Source organism: Gorilla gorilla, chromosome 1 (assembly GCF_029281585.2).
Source record: "Gorilla gorilla gorilla isolate KB3781 chromosome 1, NHGRI_mGorGor1-v2.1_pri, whole genome shotgun sequence".
NCBI lineage: Eukaryota > Metazoa > Chordata > Mammalia > Primates > Hominidae > Gorilla > Gorilla gorilla.
In genome coordinates this window covers 177,486,078-177,503,526 of record NC_073224.2, presented here as the reverse complement: position 1 = coordinate 177,503,526, position 17,449 = coordinate 177,486,078, and the positions used below count along the sequence as shown (strand labels likewise).

General features: G+C 35.1%; 1 protein-coding gene across 12 annotated transcripts in view; it reads right to left on the bottom strand.

The window, feature by feature from the left end:
* Positions 1-17,449, bottom strand: part of DOCK7 (dedicator of cytokinesis 7) — a 239,067-nt gene that overhangs the window by 31,329 nt on the left and 190,289 nt on the right. For 8 of the 12 annotated variants that reach the window (XM_019019154.4, XM_055363026.1, XM_055363079.1 and 5 more), the window contains 5 exons: positions 9,340-9,498; positions 8,584-8,684; positions 7,289-7,481; positions 5,723-5,866; positions 1,953-2,084 (listed from right to left, as the gene is read on the bottom strand). In XM_019019154.4, the coding sequence (XP_018874699.1) occupies positions 1,953-2,084; positions 5,723-5,866; positions 7,289-7,481; positions 8,584-8,684; positions 9,340-9,498 (729 nt within the window). Of the gene's footprint in view, positions 1-412; positions 428-1,952; positions 2,085-5,722; positions 5,867-7,288; positions 7,482-8,583; positions 8,685-9,339; positions 9,499-17,449 lie in introns of all 12 variants that reach the window. The other 4 variants (XM_055362977.1, XM_019019139.3, XM_055363258.1 and 1 more) reach the window with 1 other exon arrangement.

The following is a 17,449-nucleotide window of genomic DNA, read 5'->3' as shown; positions in this document are numbered from 1 at the left end:
TGAGATCAGATGAAATACAATATTTTTTATTTACACCTCTGAGCAATAACACATAAATCGACCTCTGTAAAATGAGGTGAAACAATATGGTTAAAAAAGGAAATCTGTGTGTAAATGTTGATGAGAGAAATGCTTCAAAGGGTAAAAACTAAAGTGATGACAAAGTGGCTCATTTACCAAAGAATCTCATTAGTGTAACATATGGATTTCCATGCACTGCCTACGACCTCATAATAAGATATTTCTTAAAATAACTTACAATATTTTAACAAAATTTCTTTGGTTAATGAATTCAGTTGATAGCAGATAGCAACAGAATGCCCACAGCTAGCACATGTGGGCAAAGCATTGGCATAAGAAATCTGATAAAATCAATCTATTAGTGTCTTTAACTAACTAAAACATTACCTACCTCCCAGCCAGTACTCTGTATAATAAAAAGTAAAAAAGGGCAAGTCATAAAAAAACTGTTTAAAAGAACAAAAAAGGCCAAAGGCACCATATACCATAAATTCTTCTCCACAAATAGAAGACAGCAGGATATTTTAAACAGCATATTCATTTACTTAAGACCTGCAATAATTTCATAAATTGCTTGGTCAAAACCCAGTGGCTAAAATTTTGCCTTTTAAAAACTTTAAGTGAAAGTACAAATTTTAGGGAAAGAGAGCCAGCAGCTTGTTCCATTTACATGTTTAAGTAAGATCTCTAACTAAGGTGAGCTGCACTTCACCAAGTATCCAGGATAAATTAAAATACAAACTGCAACTCTGCTCAAATGCCAACGACACAAACGGTTAAAAGTTTCTCAGAAATGACTAGCTCTAAACGTTCCAGACCTAACATTTATAATTTGCAATTTACAGCTCTAGAAACTGGCTTGAGGTCCCTGTGATAGTATATATACAACTGATTATTAAAAGACCTACCTGTCATGGTCATGAAACCTAATCAATATTTTTCAACTTTAACATTTTAATAGATGACAATAAAATCCTGACTTAACAGGATAGCAGCCCTATTTTTAGACTGTCAAAGGCTTTTCAGATTAATCAGTTCATTTAGAACAGCTTAATTCACTGCAAAAAAGAAAAGGTCAAGCTGATAGGTAACAAAGTAGGACTAATATACTGAATACAAAAGTGGATAGTCATACTCCACCTCCTTTGACACTGGCAGCAGTAGGTAACAGTAGGGTAGCACGGGGAAGGGAACAGAAAAGTGGAGGAGGAGGAGACTTGATAGGATATTTTGCAGTATTTCAATGAAGCCAAGGATTTAGTTTCAAAGAAATCAACTGCTAGTAGTGTACTTCATTTTAAAATTAAGTTTAATTTGATGCTAATTTTAGTGATAATATGTAGATTCCATAATGAACTATAAAGATTAAGTAATGAAATACTATTAGAATTAAATATACATTAAGACAACCATTTTATTCATTATTTTCACAAAATAATATTTTTGTATTAGAAATATATCAAAGGATGATTGAATGTAAACATCTAGGAAAAATAAAGTTCAGTTGCAGTCATTAAAAATATTAGTAGTTTAATTATTAAAGTTTCACATCATTTAATTTAAAAAGCTGAAATATAAAAACTTTATTTTCACAGCAAAGGAATAGGTATCAATTTTAAAATGAGATTCACAACTATGATCTACCTTGTGAAACAGAAAATCACAATTTTTAAAAACTTGCTAATTAATAATTCAAAAATAAAAAAAAAGCTATGCAGAAAGTTTATGATGATCACCATTTACTTTAGGTGAATTCATTTTTATTGTTAATGAGCTTTGCTTTGGCCATGAACTATCATTTTGACCGCTCATTTGTAGTCTGATTAAAATAGTCATTTCATGGGATCTAGTTTGACATCAGTGCAAAACAACATTAATGCTTTCAGACAGTTTTTTCCCTTTACAGTGAAGCTAGAAATTGGAATCATTACCTGATGAACAATTTTGCTGAATGCTTCTTGAAGTTTACCATGAATTGTGGATAGTTTCTTTGCATCCCGATTAGCTTCATGAATAGGAATAAGTACTTTGTAAACCTCATTAACTGCTTCATACATGCCAGCCTATAAGAAAAAATTTTGTTAAGATGTTGCTTTCTTTTAAATCAATAAGAAAGAAAAGTAATTATATGAATTCGCAATATTTCTATTAAGATAATACACTGAGGCCAGACGCAGTGGCTCACACCTGTAATCCCAGCACTTTGGGAGGCCGAGGCGGGTGGATCACAATGTCAGGAGATCGAGACCACCCTGGCTAGCACGGTGAAACCCCGTCTCTACTAAAAATACAAAACATTGGCCGGGCGTGGTGGCGGGTGCCTGTAGTCCCAGCTACTCAGGAGGCTGAGGCAGGAGAATGGCGTGAACATGGGAGGTGGAGTGTGCAGTGAGCTGAGACCGCGCCACTGCACTCCAGCCTGGGCGACAGAGAGAGACTCCATCTTGGGGAAAAATAATAATAATAATAATACCACTGAAATTTTTCCAATAGAAAATAAAAACAAATACTACTAATTTTTAACTGTATTAAGGTTTAATAAAAGAATTTTCCAATGTATCTTCTCCTCTGGATAAATGGGTATGTATGCAGATATGTGTATGTGTGTGTATATTAATATATATACATACACATATATGCATATTTATATTTCTATAATTTGAATTGGGCATTTTCCCTTTATCTGCCCAATAATTACGTCACTAAGGTTAATGTGTGTATGTATACTTATCTATGCTTATAATCTTTTGCAAAAACTAATTCTGAGCAGAAGAAAAATAAATTTCATATTACACTGGTCACAGATACCCAATTCTCCTGTAACAGCATCCTGGGACATAAAAATCATTTACTTTTCCAAAATATTAAGCTGACGAAGGCAATCTCCTATTGTAAATCTCCTATGGAAAAATCACAAATCTTTAACAAAGCATAGAAAGTTTTGAGCCACCAGATTTCCTTCCACTGTGGGCTAGTTGGCCAGTGGTTGCTGTGGTTATAATCACATAATCAGAGTGAGAGACAAGATGTCTTTGTATTGGTCTTCTATCCCTTATCCTTTTTTTTTTTTTTTTTTTTAATAATAATAAGAGACAGGGTCTTGTTCTATTGTTTAAGTTGGAGTGCAGTGGTGTGATCATAGCTCACTACAGCCTTGAACTCCTGGTCTCAAGCAATCCTCCCACCCCAGCCTCCTAAGTAGCTAGGACTACAGGTGCTCACCACCATGCCCAGCTAATTTTTTCATTTTTTGTAGAGATAATGGTCTTCTTACATTGAGTGGGCTGGTTTCAAACTCCTGGCCTCAAGCAATCCTCCCACCTTGCAGAGTAATCCTAGGATTACTATGCAACCTCCCAAAGCACTGGAATGACAGGTGTGAGGCACTGGGCTTGACCCAGCCTTTATCTTTAATAATGGATTGGTGCTGTAGTAAGAGAAGAAAGAGAGAGATGTTTTCCAAAAGCCACTGAGTCCTCATTGGTTTACAGATCAGCAAACATATTTTCCCAGAGAAAAACATATGGTCCTTGAATTTCCCAGTAAGTTCGTAGGAGTATATTTAAACAATAATGTAGTTGTACTAGTGAAATATGTTTAGTGTAACTAAAATGCCCCAGTAATTATTTTAACTAAAATCAGATTAATTGAAAAAGAATAAAATTTACAATTATATACAACCGCAAAAGAATTTTAATAATATAGGTTACTGTCCCCCAATCTAAATGCACTATTGTGAATTATTAAAAATCACACATATACAAACACACAGAGTTATGTTAATTAAAATATTCCTCCAAAAACAAAAAGACTTTTCCCCCTGCTAGCTTAGACAAGTGTAGGGATGGAACTGGAATGGTCAAGGTCCTTAGAGGCAAACATTTTAAAAGAGGATCGACACCTAATATTTTAACTCTGCAAAAACACTCTTAAGAGTCTCACAATTGCCAATAATGATGAAAATGATGGTAACAGTAAACACACTAGTACTTACTTGGAACCAGGCGCTGTGATAAGCACTTTAAATACATGAACTTACTTAATTCTAAAAACATTCCTATGAGGTAGGTACTATTACTAGATGTATTTAATAGATAAGAAAATTGAGGCACCAACAGGTTAAATAATTTGTGCCTGAAGTAAGACAACTACTAAATGGCAGAGCCAGGATTTGAACTTTGGCAGTATGCCTTCTAAATCTACCTTTTATCAATATATTGCAGGATAGGGATAAGGCCTGGTGAAGAACGAATCAATTCCCAACAGCAGTAGAAATGGGGAAAGAGGGCAGCATTGCTATTACCTCAAGCTTCTCTCTTACCCTAACATGAACCTCAGCGTGTCCTAAACCTTGGTGCTGGTACACTAAACATTTAGCAGAAAAGTCAGAGGAAGTAACTGACCCTATCAACATGGTTTAACAAGGTAAGCATGAATTCAGCTAACTATCTTTTCTTTCTCCAATAAACATCCCATCTGGGTTTCATCTGACTGCTTTAATTCTTCACATACGGATGGAAGGGAACAAGATTGGGGTTATAGCATGATAGCATAGTCAGGTAAAGGATTCAGGATGCAGTTCATAAAACTAAAGAGTAAGGCCTGGGCCTCCAATAACTACCTAATGAGGATTACTATGCAACCAATGGAATGAGTGGTCATAACTTTCTTGGACACCAGGGCAATGCCCATCATACTGGAAAGAAGATTCTCCATTTCATCCAATAGACAAGATCTATTTATAGAGCCCTGTCAATCTACCAACTAGGAACTTATATCACTCAGAGACTTTCTGTTTTGTTTTGCTATGTTTTTTAACTTAAAGGTTTTAGAAAATGTTTGGCAGTAACAGTTTTATTAACCAAAAAAATATCTGCTACAAATCACATGCTGGTTCAAAACAAGCAAACGAAAAACACTGGTGGGTCCGGGCACAGTGGCTCATGCCTGTAATTCTAACACTTTGGGTGGCTGATGAGGGGAATATAACTTGAGGTCAGGAGTTTGAGACTATCTTGGGCAACAAAGTGAAACCCCATCCCTACAAAAAATAAAACAATTAGGCAGGTGTGATGGTGTGCCCCTGTGCCCCTGTATTCCCAGCTACTCAGGAGGCTGAGGTGGGAAGATCTCTTGAGCCCAGGAGTTTGAGGCTGCAGTGAGCCAAACCACTGGAACACTGGGGGAAGTGACAGATTATTAAGATGAAAAGGAGTAAGCCAATAATGAATCTAGAAAGAAAATCTTTTCCTAGATAGTTTTTAGGGGACTTGAAATAAAAAACAATTTTTTTTTCTTTTTTTGGAGACAGGGTTTTACTCTGTTGTCCAGGCTGGAGTGCAGCAGCATAATCATGGCTCACTGCAGCCTCAACCTCTTGGGCTCAAGCAATCCTCCCACCTCAGCCTCTCAAGTAGCTGGGACCACAGGCATGAGCCACCATGCCTGGTGAATTTTTAATTTTTTGTAGAGATGGTATCTCACTATGTTCCCCATGCTGGTCTTGAACTCCTGGATTCAAGCAATCCTCCCGTCTTAGCCTCTCAAAGTGCTGGGATTACAGGCATGAGCCACCATACCGGGTCCAGAATAAATTATCTTTAAAGAAAAGTAGGGTCATAAGCCAGAGAGAATAAATACACATGTCATTGATAATTAGAGGTATGAAACTGTGGGAAAAGAATTAACAAGAGTCATCTACCATAGAGAAGGAAGCAGCTGCTTGTTCCAGTAATCCCACAAGTCCTGACTCAGTAAAGTATTTTCCAGAGCAGATACCTTCTTCATCTGGAGATACCACATCATCTGAGACCGCAGATTCTTCTAAAACATTAGATGAAATATTCTAGGGAAAAAATATATTGAAAAGGTTTTTGAAACAGAATTTTCTAGCATAAAAATGTATAAGAAGAAATAACTGAAGATGAACTGTAACTATCAGGTTAGGTTAAAAAAAGGAGAGTGATATAAAGGTAAAAGATAAATCTCTAAAAACTTTCTGTATTTTGAAGATGATAATAAAATGACAATACCATTGCTAGATAACTTTTCTCTTAATAAAAAGTTGTATGAAAGAAAATTAAGAAAAATCATGGGCTAAAGGAAATTGTAATATAAGACATCTAAGGAGACATCAATAGTCTTTCTTATTTATTTAATTGATCTTTTCAAAACTCTCTGTAAAGGAAAAAGGGTACAAAAATGGTCTCTTGACTTATCTAATGTACACGGAGTTAATGAAAAAAGTCAGGTATAATAAAAGCCCTCTTATTCAATGAGATTGGAATCAGCCATTATTTCTAAAAAAGAAATGATACATACATACCTTATTTTATTTTAACCTAAACATTTACAGTAGATGTACACTCATTCATCAACTTTTGAAGTAGATCTAAGGCCTTTTCTTTGTGTGTATGGGTTTCCAGATCAGATTTCCACGGAATCTCTTTTGGGTAAATACCCATAAGGCAACACTCTTTTTAAAGATTTCAAGTTTTGGTTTCTTTTGAGTGAAAACTTAAAAGATTATCAAATTATTCTAGAATTTTAGGAGTTTCCCCTCCCCCAATCTATTTGTCTGGCCCACAGTTAATTCAACAGCAATTGTTTTGGAGATTCACCTTTCCTGAGTCTTTGTAAAACATTCAACTTTGTTTTCAGAGAAACGATAACTTTCTTTTTGCATTCTGATTTCATCAGAAGATATAACATTTAACTAAATTTCATAATATCTCAAACCTACTATTAACAGGTTTTGAAGAAAAGCAAAGCATAACTGACTCTTGGTAAGCAAAGAATTCAACTAGTGGGTCAGAACTATGTACCCTACTAGAGGGCAAACTCATCTGTGAGTCATGGTATTAGTCATAAAATAATCTAATATTTTATGCAGGGAATAGAGAATGTTGGTATATCTGCTATGTGAAGTAAAAGCCAATTAAGAATTTCTACTGAATTCTGATTATCAGTAATACATTTCCATAGATGTTAAAGTATGCAACGGATTACAAGGCAGTAAAGACAAAAAGAATAAATAAGCATAGTGCTGATAATTCAGAGGTAAGAAACTGTGGAAAGAGAATCAATAAGAAGTACTCCTTAAAAATGTATTAATGACAATCACTGTGAAATGTTAATTTACCTTGTGAAGCATTGGCTTAAGTCTTTAAGCTTTCCTACAAACTAAAAAAATCTAAACACCAGTGAGAAAAAGCTAAAACCAAAAAAAGATATACCTTGATTTAATGTACATCTGGAAGATTCCTACCTGAAATGTTACACATCCCACAGGAAGATATTTCCGGTCCTCCAGCATGCTCAAATATTCAGCAACAAGTGCTGCTGAGTGGACTAGACATTGTGCAGCTTCAGCATGATTGCTTCGTTCTGAGTGCTTGCCTGCCATGTTCTGCAACCAGGTCAATCGCAGATCTGGAGAGGTCTGGTAACCCTTGGCAATTCTAATTAGAACAGAAATTCTTCTCCATTAGTATATGCTTCCCAAGCTGGGAGGGAGTTTAGATAGCTCGCTCAGAGTTTACCTAGAAAGGTTTTTGATACTGTGCACAACCTACTTAGTTTTAAAGTAGTATGAAAATGTCGCTATGCAGGCTTAGAGAAATAACTGTGGCATAATATCAGTTGGTGGGGGGGGCAGGAGGGGCAAAAAAGAAATACGCCATATTAAATTCTGACTTTTAAGAAAATAACCAGTTAAGGGAAAAAGTATGGAAATTTATGTGTTTATTACAGAAACATAGAGAAGTTTTATACACAAGGGAAAAAGAAAACTTCTAAAAGGTACTTTTATTACTTTATTTCAAAGAGATTAAATTGTTTTATTTGTGCTTTTAATGAACCCCAAAACTGCAGGAACAGAGGGTCATATGACAGAGAAAAATTCTTAAGTTTTACTATTGTATCTATTAAGGTGTTAATACAATATGATTTATGGAGTTTTCAAAATGTGCCCTTAGAAATATCATTCTTTAGTCATAACTGTATTGAAAATCAGGTAATTAATGTTATGGTAAAACATTCATATACTGTATTTTCTTCTGAAAAGACTGAGTTTTACATTGAAAATATTGGTATGGGCCTTCAAAGGAACTCTGGGGCCCAGGACACCAAAGTGTTAAATATGTGTTATGAATATTTTAAAAAATCCTCATTTTTGATAATCAATAAGTACATTTGCATTGTTCTTAAAAGAAGAGACACAGAAGATCCAAAGATGCCACCTGGAAAAAGTGCATTTGGACTTTCAATCTACCATTAGAAAAATCACTCAAGGCCAGGTGGGGTGGCTCACGTCTGTAATCCCAGAACTTTGGGAGGCCAAGACAGGCGGATCTCTTGAGCCCAGGAGTTCAAGACCAGCCTGGGCAATATGGTAAAACCCCATCTCTACAAAAAAGTAAAAAATAAAAATAAAAACAATAAAGAATGTAAATAAAGAAAAATCACAAATCATTTTTGTGTGTTTATTTTTTTCATCTAATGCTTACTGTATGTCTTACTAAGTCCCTTATACAAAGCATAAATGAATCAAATAAATGCTACCTGTACATTAGATCAATCAACATTTCAGGATCCTCCTGGTGTTCCTTCATTTTCACAGTATCAGAAAGAATCATATGGAGATTGAAAACCAGATCCTGGACCTGCAGCAGAGAATTATATGAAAAACATTCTTGAATTGTCATTCATCCATAATCACCAAATTAGTTTCAGAGATATTTCAGATAAATATCTAAAGGTTTCAAAACAAGTTGTAGGATATTGATATGATTCTGTACAGTATAGGTATGTAGGGATATGGTAAGTGAAGGGTAGTAAACTTTATATAAATTCCTCAGCAGACTATGTTTATTTTTGTTCTTTCACCTGGAAACAAGCAGAACTGTAAGTAGAAATAAAACAGAGGGATATGGGAAATACAAGAATACAAAAGGAAAATTCTCTCCTGTATTTCTGATTTTACTAAAAGGTAGTTTGTAGAAACTAGTTTTTAAGGCATATTATTGTTTGATTAATAAGTAGGAACGTTTCATCATAAAGCTTTGTCTGTACTGTCCAAGTCTGCTGTTCTACTTATTATAAGTGCACAGAATTAAACACCACAGAATTAATTATTTCCAGAAAGAAGGGTAGCTTAATAAAACAAAGAGATTCAGTCCTATCTATGGCACATGATGTGTGGACTGAAAATGAAATAAATGATCCTCCAGCAAAAACCAACTTTTGATTTAACAATTTGGAAAGTGCCTATTTAACAAGCCTATTTCAATTAATGATCTAGAAAGCAGCATTTCTGACCTGATCAGGAAATGTTGTTTCCCTCAATTCCAGATCTTCTTCAGCATATGTCAATATAGTCTTTAGAGAACGTCTTAAGAATTCTTCATTAAAATTCTGAGATGTGCCCACCAAGGAGGATAGTGACATTGTTACCTGCATTTTAACCCTGGCAAAGTTCTGTAACAGAGAAATTGTCCAGTCAATACTTAATATAGAAAAGCTTTAAAAAGTCTGCTATTTTTCCTTGCTAAAAGAAAAGTATATTTAGTGAAAAAATACCATTCTAAGCAAAATATTTTTTAAAGTAATAAAATATGCATATCAAAATCTTATTTTAGAAAGGTTGTAAAACTTAGAATTTTGTTGTGAATAATGTGCTACAAAACAGGATTTTAAGAAGTCATGTGTTAAGGGTTGAATTAGAAATTCTGCTTATGTCTTTACATTTATTTATTATGGGCATATGTTATTAATATAACATTTTACAGATGAGGTTAAATAGCTTGATTGACATTATAAAATTCTTAAATGGTAGATGGAGTATTTAAATTCTAGTCCATTTCATGACATCCATACTATGATGAAAGTAATTTAACACACATCATGCATAAAGTAATGTAAGGTAGAATCTTTTGGAGTGATGCCTTTAACAGTTTATAACTTACATTCTTCCTTTTTTTAGTGTAAATTCATTTCTGCTCCACCATTTTCTACCATGAAATCACTCTTAAGAGATTATTGGTGATAATATATCAATTGTCAAATCCAATATTTTTTGGTCAATATTCTACTTTACATCTTTGTATATTTAAATTACTTTCACCTTGAAAATCTCCTACCTTATCTTCAGTGGCACCACTTTATCCTGGTTTTCCTATTCTTTTTTGACTCTTTTTCTATTTTATTCCTTGGTTGTTCTTCCTAAATACCAGTATTCCCAAAGATTCTGTCAAAAACCTTTTCTCACTTAACATACTCAAAAGAGCCTCATCCATGTCTTTGCTTCAACCAGTATATACACGTTTCTGTCTCCAGCTGATATTTGTCTGTAGAACTCCAGGCTATTATATTTTACTAGATAGCACCATCTGGATGTCTCATAGGTACCACAAAGTCAACATGTCTAAAATACCTTGTCTCCCTATTGATTATCTAAAAAAGTGATACTATTCTTATAGTCATGCCAAAAATCTAGGGGCCACCCCCTACTCATCCTCCCCTCTCATTTTTCATACCATAAATCTAAATCCACACCATCTCCTAATGTGTTCCAATATATCCTTTCTCCATTCCAAATGGCTTTGCTTTATTTTACACCCTCACCATTTCTTATTTGGACTACTGTAATAACTTCCTAATCAATCTCCATGCCTTTTTCTTTCATATCTCTCAGTCTAACCTCTACCTAGCACCACGGAACTTTTTGTAAAATGCAAATCTGAACATGTTCCTCCTCTCCTTAAAATGCTCCTAAGGCAGCTGTCCAAAGTTTTGAGGATAAAATTCAAGAATTCAACTCAGTAAGTATGTCACACTACATAGTAGGCACTGAGAGTATAGTGATAAAATAATTCACAGTTGGCTAGGCCTTTTCAATTACACCTTTATCCCTTACTCTTTCTTCCAGCCATAACCATCAAAAAGTGCTTTTAAAAAAAAAAAGGGGCTAGGCATGTTGGCTCACATCTGTAATCCCAGCAGTTTGGGAGGCCAAGACAGGAGGTTCACTGAGGCCCAAAGTTTGAGACCGGCATGTCTACGAATTTTTTTTTTTTTAATTAGCTAGATGTAGTGGTACATGCGTGTAGTCCCAGCTACTTGGGAGGCTGAGGTGGAAGGATCCCTTGAGCAAAGGAGTTCAAAGCTGTGCCACTGCACTTTAGTCTGGGCAACAGAGTAAGACCTCATCTCCAAAAATTTAAAAAAAGTGCTAAAAAACTGTCTTTGTGTTTGCCCATTTCCTTCTTTCATCTCCATGCCTTTCTAATTATGTATGTGTCATTATCCTTATCTAAAAAGCTCTATCCATTTAGCCATCTGATTGGGTAATTCTTCATCCTTACTTCAAACATCTCTTCTTTCGAAAACCCATCCCTGAATCATAAGCTATTTTTCTATGTGCTTATGAAGTACCCTGTGCTTATCTTGCATTATATTAACAACACCAAGTACTTATTCAGCACTTGCTTAGTGCCATCTACTGCTATGTTTTACTTAATATGAATTTATGTAACACTCACAAAACCATCTGAACTAGATTCATCTGTTATTAAATGAACATCACTTTCTCATCCTCTTCTCCCACTAGGTGCCAAGCTACTTGAAAAAAAAAAAACAAAAAACTGTCCTTTTATCTATGTCTGCCCAATGCCTACCAAAGCAGCCAAGACACAGTTCCATACTTTACTATGTTGTACAATATGCAGACATAATACTGCATCTGTTGAGTAAACATATATATCACTGCCAGTTTTAAATTACCCATTTCTTTCTTTCTTTTTTTTTTTTTGGAGACAGAATCTTACTCTGTCACCCAGGCTGGAGTGAAGTGGCGTGATCTTGGTTCACCACAATCTCTGCCTTCCGGGTTCAAGCAATTCTCCTGCCTCAGCCTCCCAAGTAGCTGGGATTACAGGCGCCCGCCACCATGCTTGGCTAATTTTTATATTTTTAGTAGAGACGAGGTTTCACCATGTTGGCCAGGCTGGTCTTGAACTCCTGACCTCAGGTGATCCACCTGCCTCGGCCTCCCAAAGTGCTGGGATTACAGGCGTGAGCCACTGCGTCCAGCCACCTATTCCTTTTTAGAAACACTGCCTGATACTAATACTATAAATTGTCCTTTCTTCTTTTATATAAAGCTTTTCCAAAATAACAGAAACATGTATCAAGAAAACTGAGTGTGGTCAAATTTTAGAGACTTTATTTCATAAACAAAGTAAGATCAATAAAGTAACCATATTCTTCTATTCTGGGTTAAGACAGAAGACTTCCCTTCCAGTAAAAAAAGGACAGTATGAGATAGCAATTTCCCACTTCTGGATTTCATGTAAAAATAAAAGATGGGGGAATAGAAAAAACCCCACAAACTCTATCTTTATCAAAATGAGGAGTCAGATGTAATTCATTTATTAGAAAAATGGGAGGTTGCCAACACAAGCTAAGTTAGGAAGCAGTTCCAATATAAGGCAAGGAAAGGAAAGCAAAGAGTGAGGAATCCTAGGGCACAGATTTTAGGACTAATGAGGGAAACAAATATTTCCTCTAAGTAAGAAACTTGGCCAGGTGTGATAGTAGCTCACATCTGAAATCCCAGCACTTTGGGAGGCCAAGACAGGAGAGCTACTTGAGGCAAGGATTTCAAGACCAGCCTAGGCAACAGAGACAGATCCTGTTTCTACAAGAAAAAAAAAAAATTAGCCAGGCATGACATGGTGGTGTGTGCCTATAGCCCCAGCTACTTGGGAGGCTGAGGTGGGAGGATCCCTTTAGCCCAGGAGTTTTGAGGCTGCAATGAGCTATGACTGCACCACTGCACTCCAGCCTGGGTAACAGAGCAAGACCCTGTCTCTAAAAAATAAATAAATAAATATACAAGAAACCCATCTTGAAGTTGTAAAACTGTTTTGAAAAAAAAAAATGAGCTAAAAATCTGGTAAAATTGGACAGAGATGGATCATCCAGAAAGTTTAGGCAGTTAGGCAAGATGTGCCTGCAATAGCAAAATCCCAGCCAAAACACATTTCTGAAGGAACTCCCTATAAATGCTTGGGCCAAGATAACCCAGCTTATCCTATGTTGAGTAGTAAAAAGGTAAGGAAGAGCAGCAAAACTCACCAGATAAAGAATACTTAATAGACAAATGATGTCATAAAACAGACGAAAATTCTAATGAAATATTTTGATTTAAATTATACAAAATTTATGAAGACATCTTTAGAATAAAAAAGGCAGAAATACAAGAAGTCAAGGAAAGATGGCAAAAATCAGAAAACAATAACATATAATCAATTACATGTGAGCTGGCAAAAGAAATTTTTTTACTTGGAAAAGTAAGAAAAAAACAGAAATGAAGATGAAATTTTAAAAGTGTTAAAAAGGAGAAGACAAAATGATAGGTAAAGTAAAAGTTCCAACATATGTATAATGAACCGAGCACAGAAATTCCAAACACAGGAACAAAACAAGTATTTAATTTTATATTCAAGAAAATTTTCTGAAATAAATGAACTAAAAGTACACATCATGTACCTGAGAAACTTAACACAAATCAGTCAATACTAAGACAAATATTCTAGAAAAGTCATTTAATTGTAAATATAAAGAAAATCTCATGAGCAGCTGGGGGAAAAAACGTTATTTAAAATGGAGAAAAATACCTTTCAATATATCTACAACAATATTTAATGTCAGAAGACAATGGTACTCAAGTACCCTTTTTTTCCTATGAGGTGTTCTTTATCTGATAAGTTTTGCTGATTTTTCTCATGCTTATTATTATTCAAAGTATAAGGCAAAGATTTCATAACCACCCTTGCTGTCCTACAAGTACAGACAACTTTAAACAATCAAGAACTTGGAAAACTGGCTGGGTGCAATGGTTACTGCCTGTAATCCCAACACTCTGGGTGGACAAGGTGGGAGGACAGCTTGAGCCCAGGAGTTCTGGGCTACAGTGAAGTACCATCATGCCACTGCACTCTAGCCTGGGTGACAGGAGGAAACGCTGTCTCTATTTTTAAAAGGGGGGGTGAGTGGGGTGGGCAGGGCGAGGTGGCTCATACCTGCAGTCCCAGCACTTTGGAAGGCCGTGCAGGGAGGACTGCCTGAGCCTACGAGTTCAAGACCAGACTGGGCAACAAAGTGAGTTCCTGTCTCTACTAAAACAAACAAAAAAACACTTGGAGAATATTACTCCTAAGAACCTTGATGAGAACAATATTTAGCTAAATAAAAGATAATTACAGCCCCAAAAAACTGGTGCTAAGCAATATTTCATTTTACAACTAAGACTACAAACTAAGACTGAAATGTTACAGCTAAGAAAAACACTAGGAGGGTGAGAAAGGAGATAGAAAGAAGTACTTAACTATCTACAGTAGACATAAAACAAATAACATTATTTGAAGGTGGCAATTAAATCAAGTGAAGTATATGCAGATTCAACAATACAGATGTAAACAGTAAGAAAGATACTTTTTTGAAATATTGAGGTACAAAGAATGACAGGGTGGAGGAGAGAAAAGAAAATCAACAATTTTATCACTGTTCATTAAAGGGAGTTAATAGATACTTGTCTCAAGTAGAGTTTCTCGATATTTTTTTCATTATTGTCCCCCTAATAAATCTTTTTGAACATTTTTTCTAATTACATCCCTATGATATTTTAATATCAGAGATGTATACATCTGTTTATGCACTCTATGTATTTCTGGATTTATATACACATAAGAAAGTAAATATAAAGCTTACTCTTTTTACTTGATGCAAGGTTATGAATGACTACATAAAAATTTTAAGTTAAAAATCTGAAAATGATTTACATTTAGCTTATGTTTATAGGCTGGTTTTCTGAAAAACTTTTAATATAATCTTTCAGCTTAAATAAACTATAATGTATCAAATTACACAAATAAATTAGCAACTTATATAACTACAAAACAAAAGCAGCAATGTAATCAATTTTTTAAACCATTCAAAACTGCTATTTATTCAGCAAAAGAAAGGAATTAAAAATTAATTTCTTAAAAATTATTTCAGTGAACTTTCACTATTTGCTTGATAGAAGGAAATAAGTTCTGGCTACTAGATATTCATTCAGATATTGTTGACTTTTTTTATTTTCAGCAAATGACATGATTAAAAATGGGTTGAATAACTTTTGTAGAATGAAGTAATAAATTGGAAAGTTTTTTTCTTGGGCTTAATTTTCAAAGCCCAAGTCACACACGAATGCACTGAGAACCAAACATAAACAATATCCACAAGGCAGCCAATGGAAGCAACCTCTTGCCATATGACTGAGATCAAGCAATTGATTAAAAGTCTCCCTATCACAGTCATCTATTCTCCAGTTTCATAAGCCCAATTTCGCATACATTTTGTTTTTTGTTTATCTTCCATGAACTTAATGTCAATGCTGCTCATGTGATATCCAATAAGACCAATGAGACAAATAAATACTAAGGAATGCCATGTTGTTGGGTAGTGTTGAGCTTTGGAGGACCATAAGCTAAGATTTTTCTCATCCTCCACAAAAACGAATTTTCACTCCCTTGGTGGTAATTACTGCCCTGGTTGAGAATGCATGATCTAAAGAAATAGAGTACTAGGGGTATTACATAACTATAAAGGCAACCATTAGAGCAAAACCAGAAATTTTGCTAAATATGATAAACACTACATCCCCAAAACAAGGTAAACAGACCATATAGTGTAAGATGAAAACAACCAACACAATTTTTTTTAAAGGGGAGGCAAGAGGGAAAGGCATAACAAAATAATAGAATTCCAGGACGTATATAATATAATAACAAGTATGAAAGGTTTAATTCAATTAGAGGTTGGATCACAAAGCAAAACTCAACTCTTATGTTGTATATGAGAGGCACATCTAAAATAAAGTGAAAATTAAAGAACAGGCAAAGGCAATTAAAGTAAGTTCAAATTAAAAAGAAAGCAGAGGTCAAAATCTTAATACCATAAGAGATGAAATTCAGGCCAAAAAATAAAATAGAATAAAGGTTTTAAATAAAACCAAGATGAGTTCTTTTAAATTCCAAAGGAGAAAAACTCTTAAGAAGATACAGTAGTTATGAGTATTAGTACACCAAATAAAAGCTAAAGGAGAAACAGACAAACACAGTTATAGGCTTTAATTTACTTCTACCAAGTGAAACAAAAACAAGGATATAGAGAGACACAATAATGTAATTAATAAGGTGTATTTATCTAGTATATGTTTAACTCAATATTCTGAAAACAGAACTACTTCCTTTTTAAAGATTTTTTTGTAGAACACTCATAAAAACGGATTATATTTAGACACACAAATACACAGATCCACAGTAAAGAAAGGGAGAAACAGAATATACATTGTACAATCACAATGTAATAAAGCTGAAAATTAACATAAAAAAAAATTTTTTTTTTTGAGACAGGATCTCACTCTGTCACTCAGGCTGGAGTACAGTGGTGTGTTCATAGCTCACTGCGACCTCACACTCCTGGGCTCAAAGGGATCCTCCCATCTCAGCCTCCCGAGTAGCTGCGACCACAGGCACAGGCCACCAAGCCCGGCTAGTATTATTTATTTTTTTGTAGAGACAGGGTTTTACTATGTCACTCAGGCTGGTCTCAAACTCCTGGCCTCAAGCAATCTTCCTTCCTCGGCCACCCAAAGTGTTGGGATTACATGTGTGAGCCACTGGAACCAGCCAAAACTTTGAAACAAAAAGGCTAGCAGCCAGGCGCGGTGGCTCACTCCTGTAATCCCAGCACTTTGGGAGGCCGAGGCAGGCGGATCACGAGGTCAGGAGATCGAGACCATCCTGGCTAACATGGTGAAACCTCGTCTCTACTAAAAGTACAAAAAATTAGCTGGGCGTGGTGGCGGGCACCTGTAATCCCAGCTACTTGGGAGGCTGAGGCAGGAGAATGGCGTGAACCCAGGAGGCGGAGCTTGCAGTGAGCCAAGATCACGCCACTGCACTCCAGCCTGGGTGACTGAGCGAGACTCCATCTCAAAAAAAAAAAAAAAAAAATAAGGCTAGTCAACTCTTTGGGTTAAAAAGAAAATACAAACTGAAATGACAAGATTACTAAATATCAGAACCAAGGAGATGCCAAAAATAGCACTTAAAGGAAAATTCAAGGCCTTAAATACTTACATAAGCAAAAATAAATGAACTAAATATTTGACTCAAAAAGGAAAAATATAACACATGAATATAACATATAATAAAAGACAAATGAAAAAATGGAATTCTTCAAAGGCTGTGACATGTAATTGTAAAATATCAAGCCAAGATACTTAAACTTGTATTTCTTTTTACTTAGGGACAATTAAAATTTAAAACTGCTCAATGTACATTTATATTCTAAGTCTGTATTAATATACATACATACA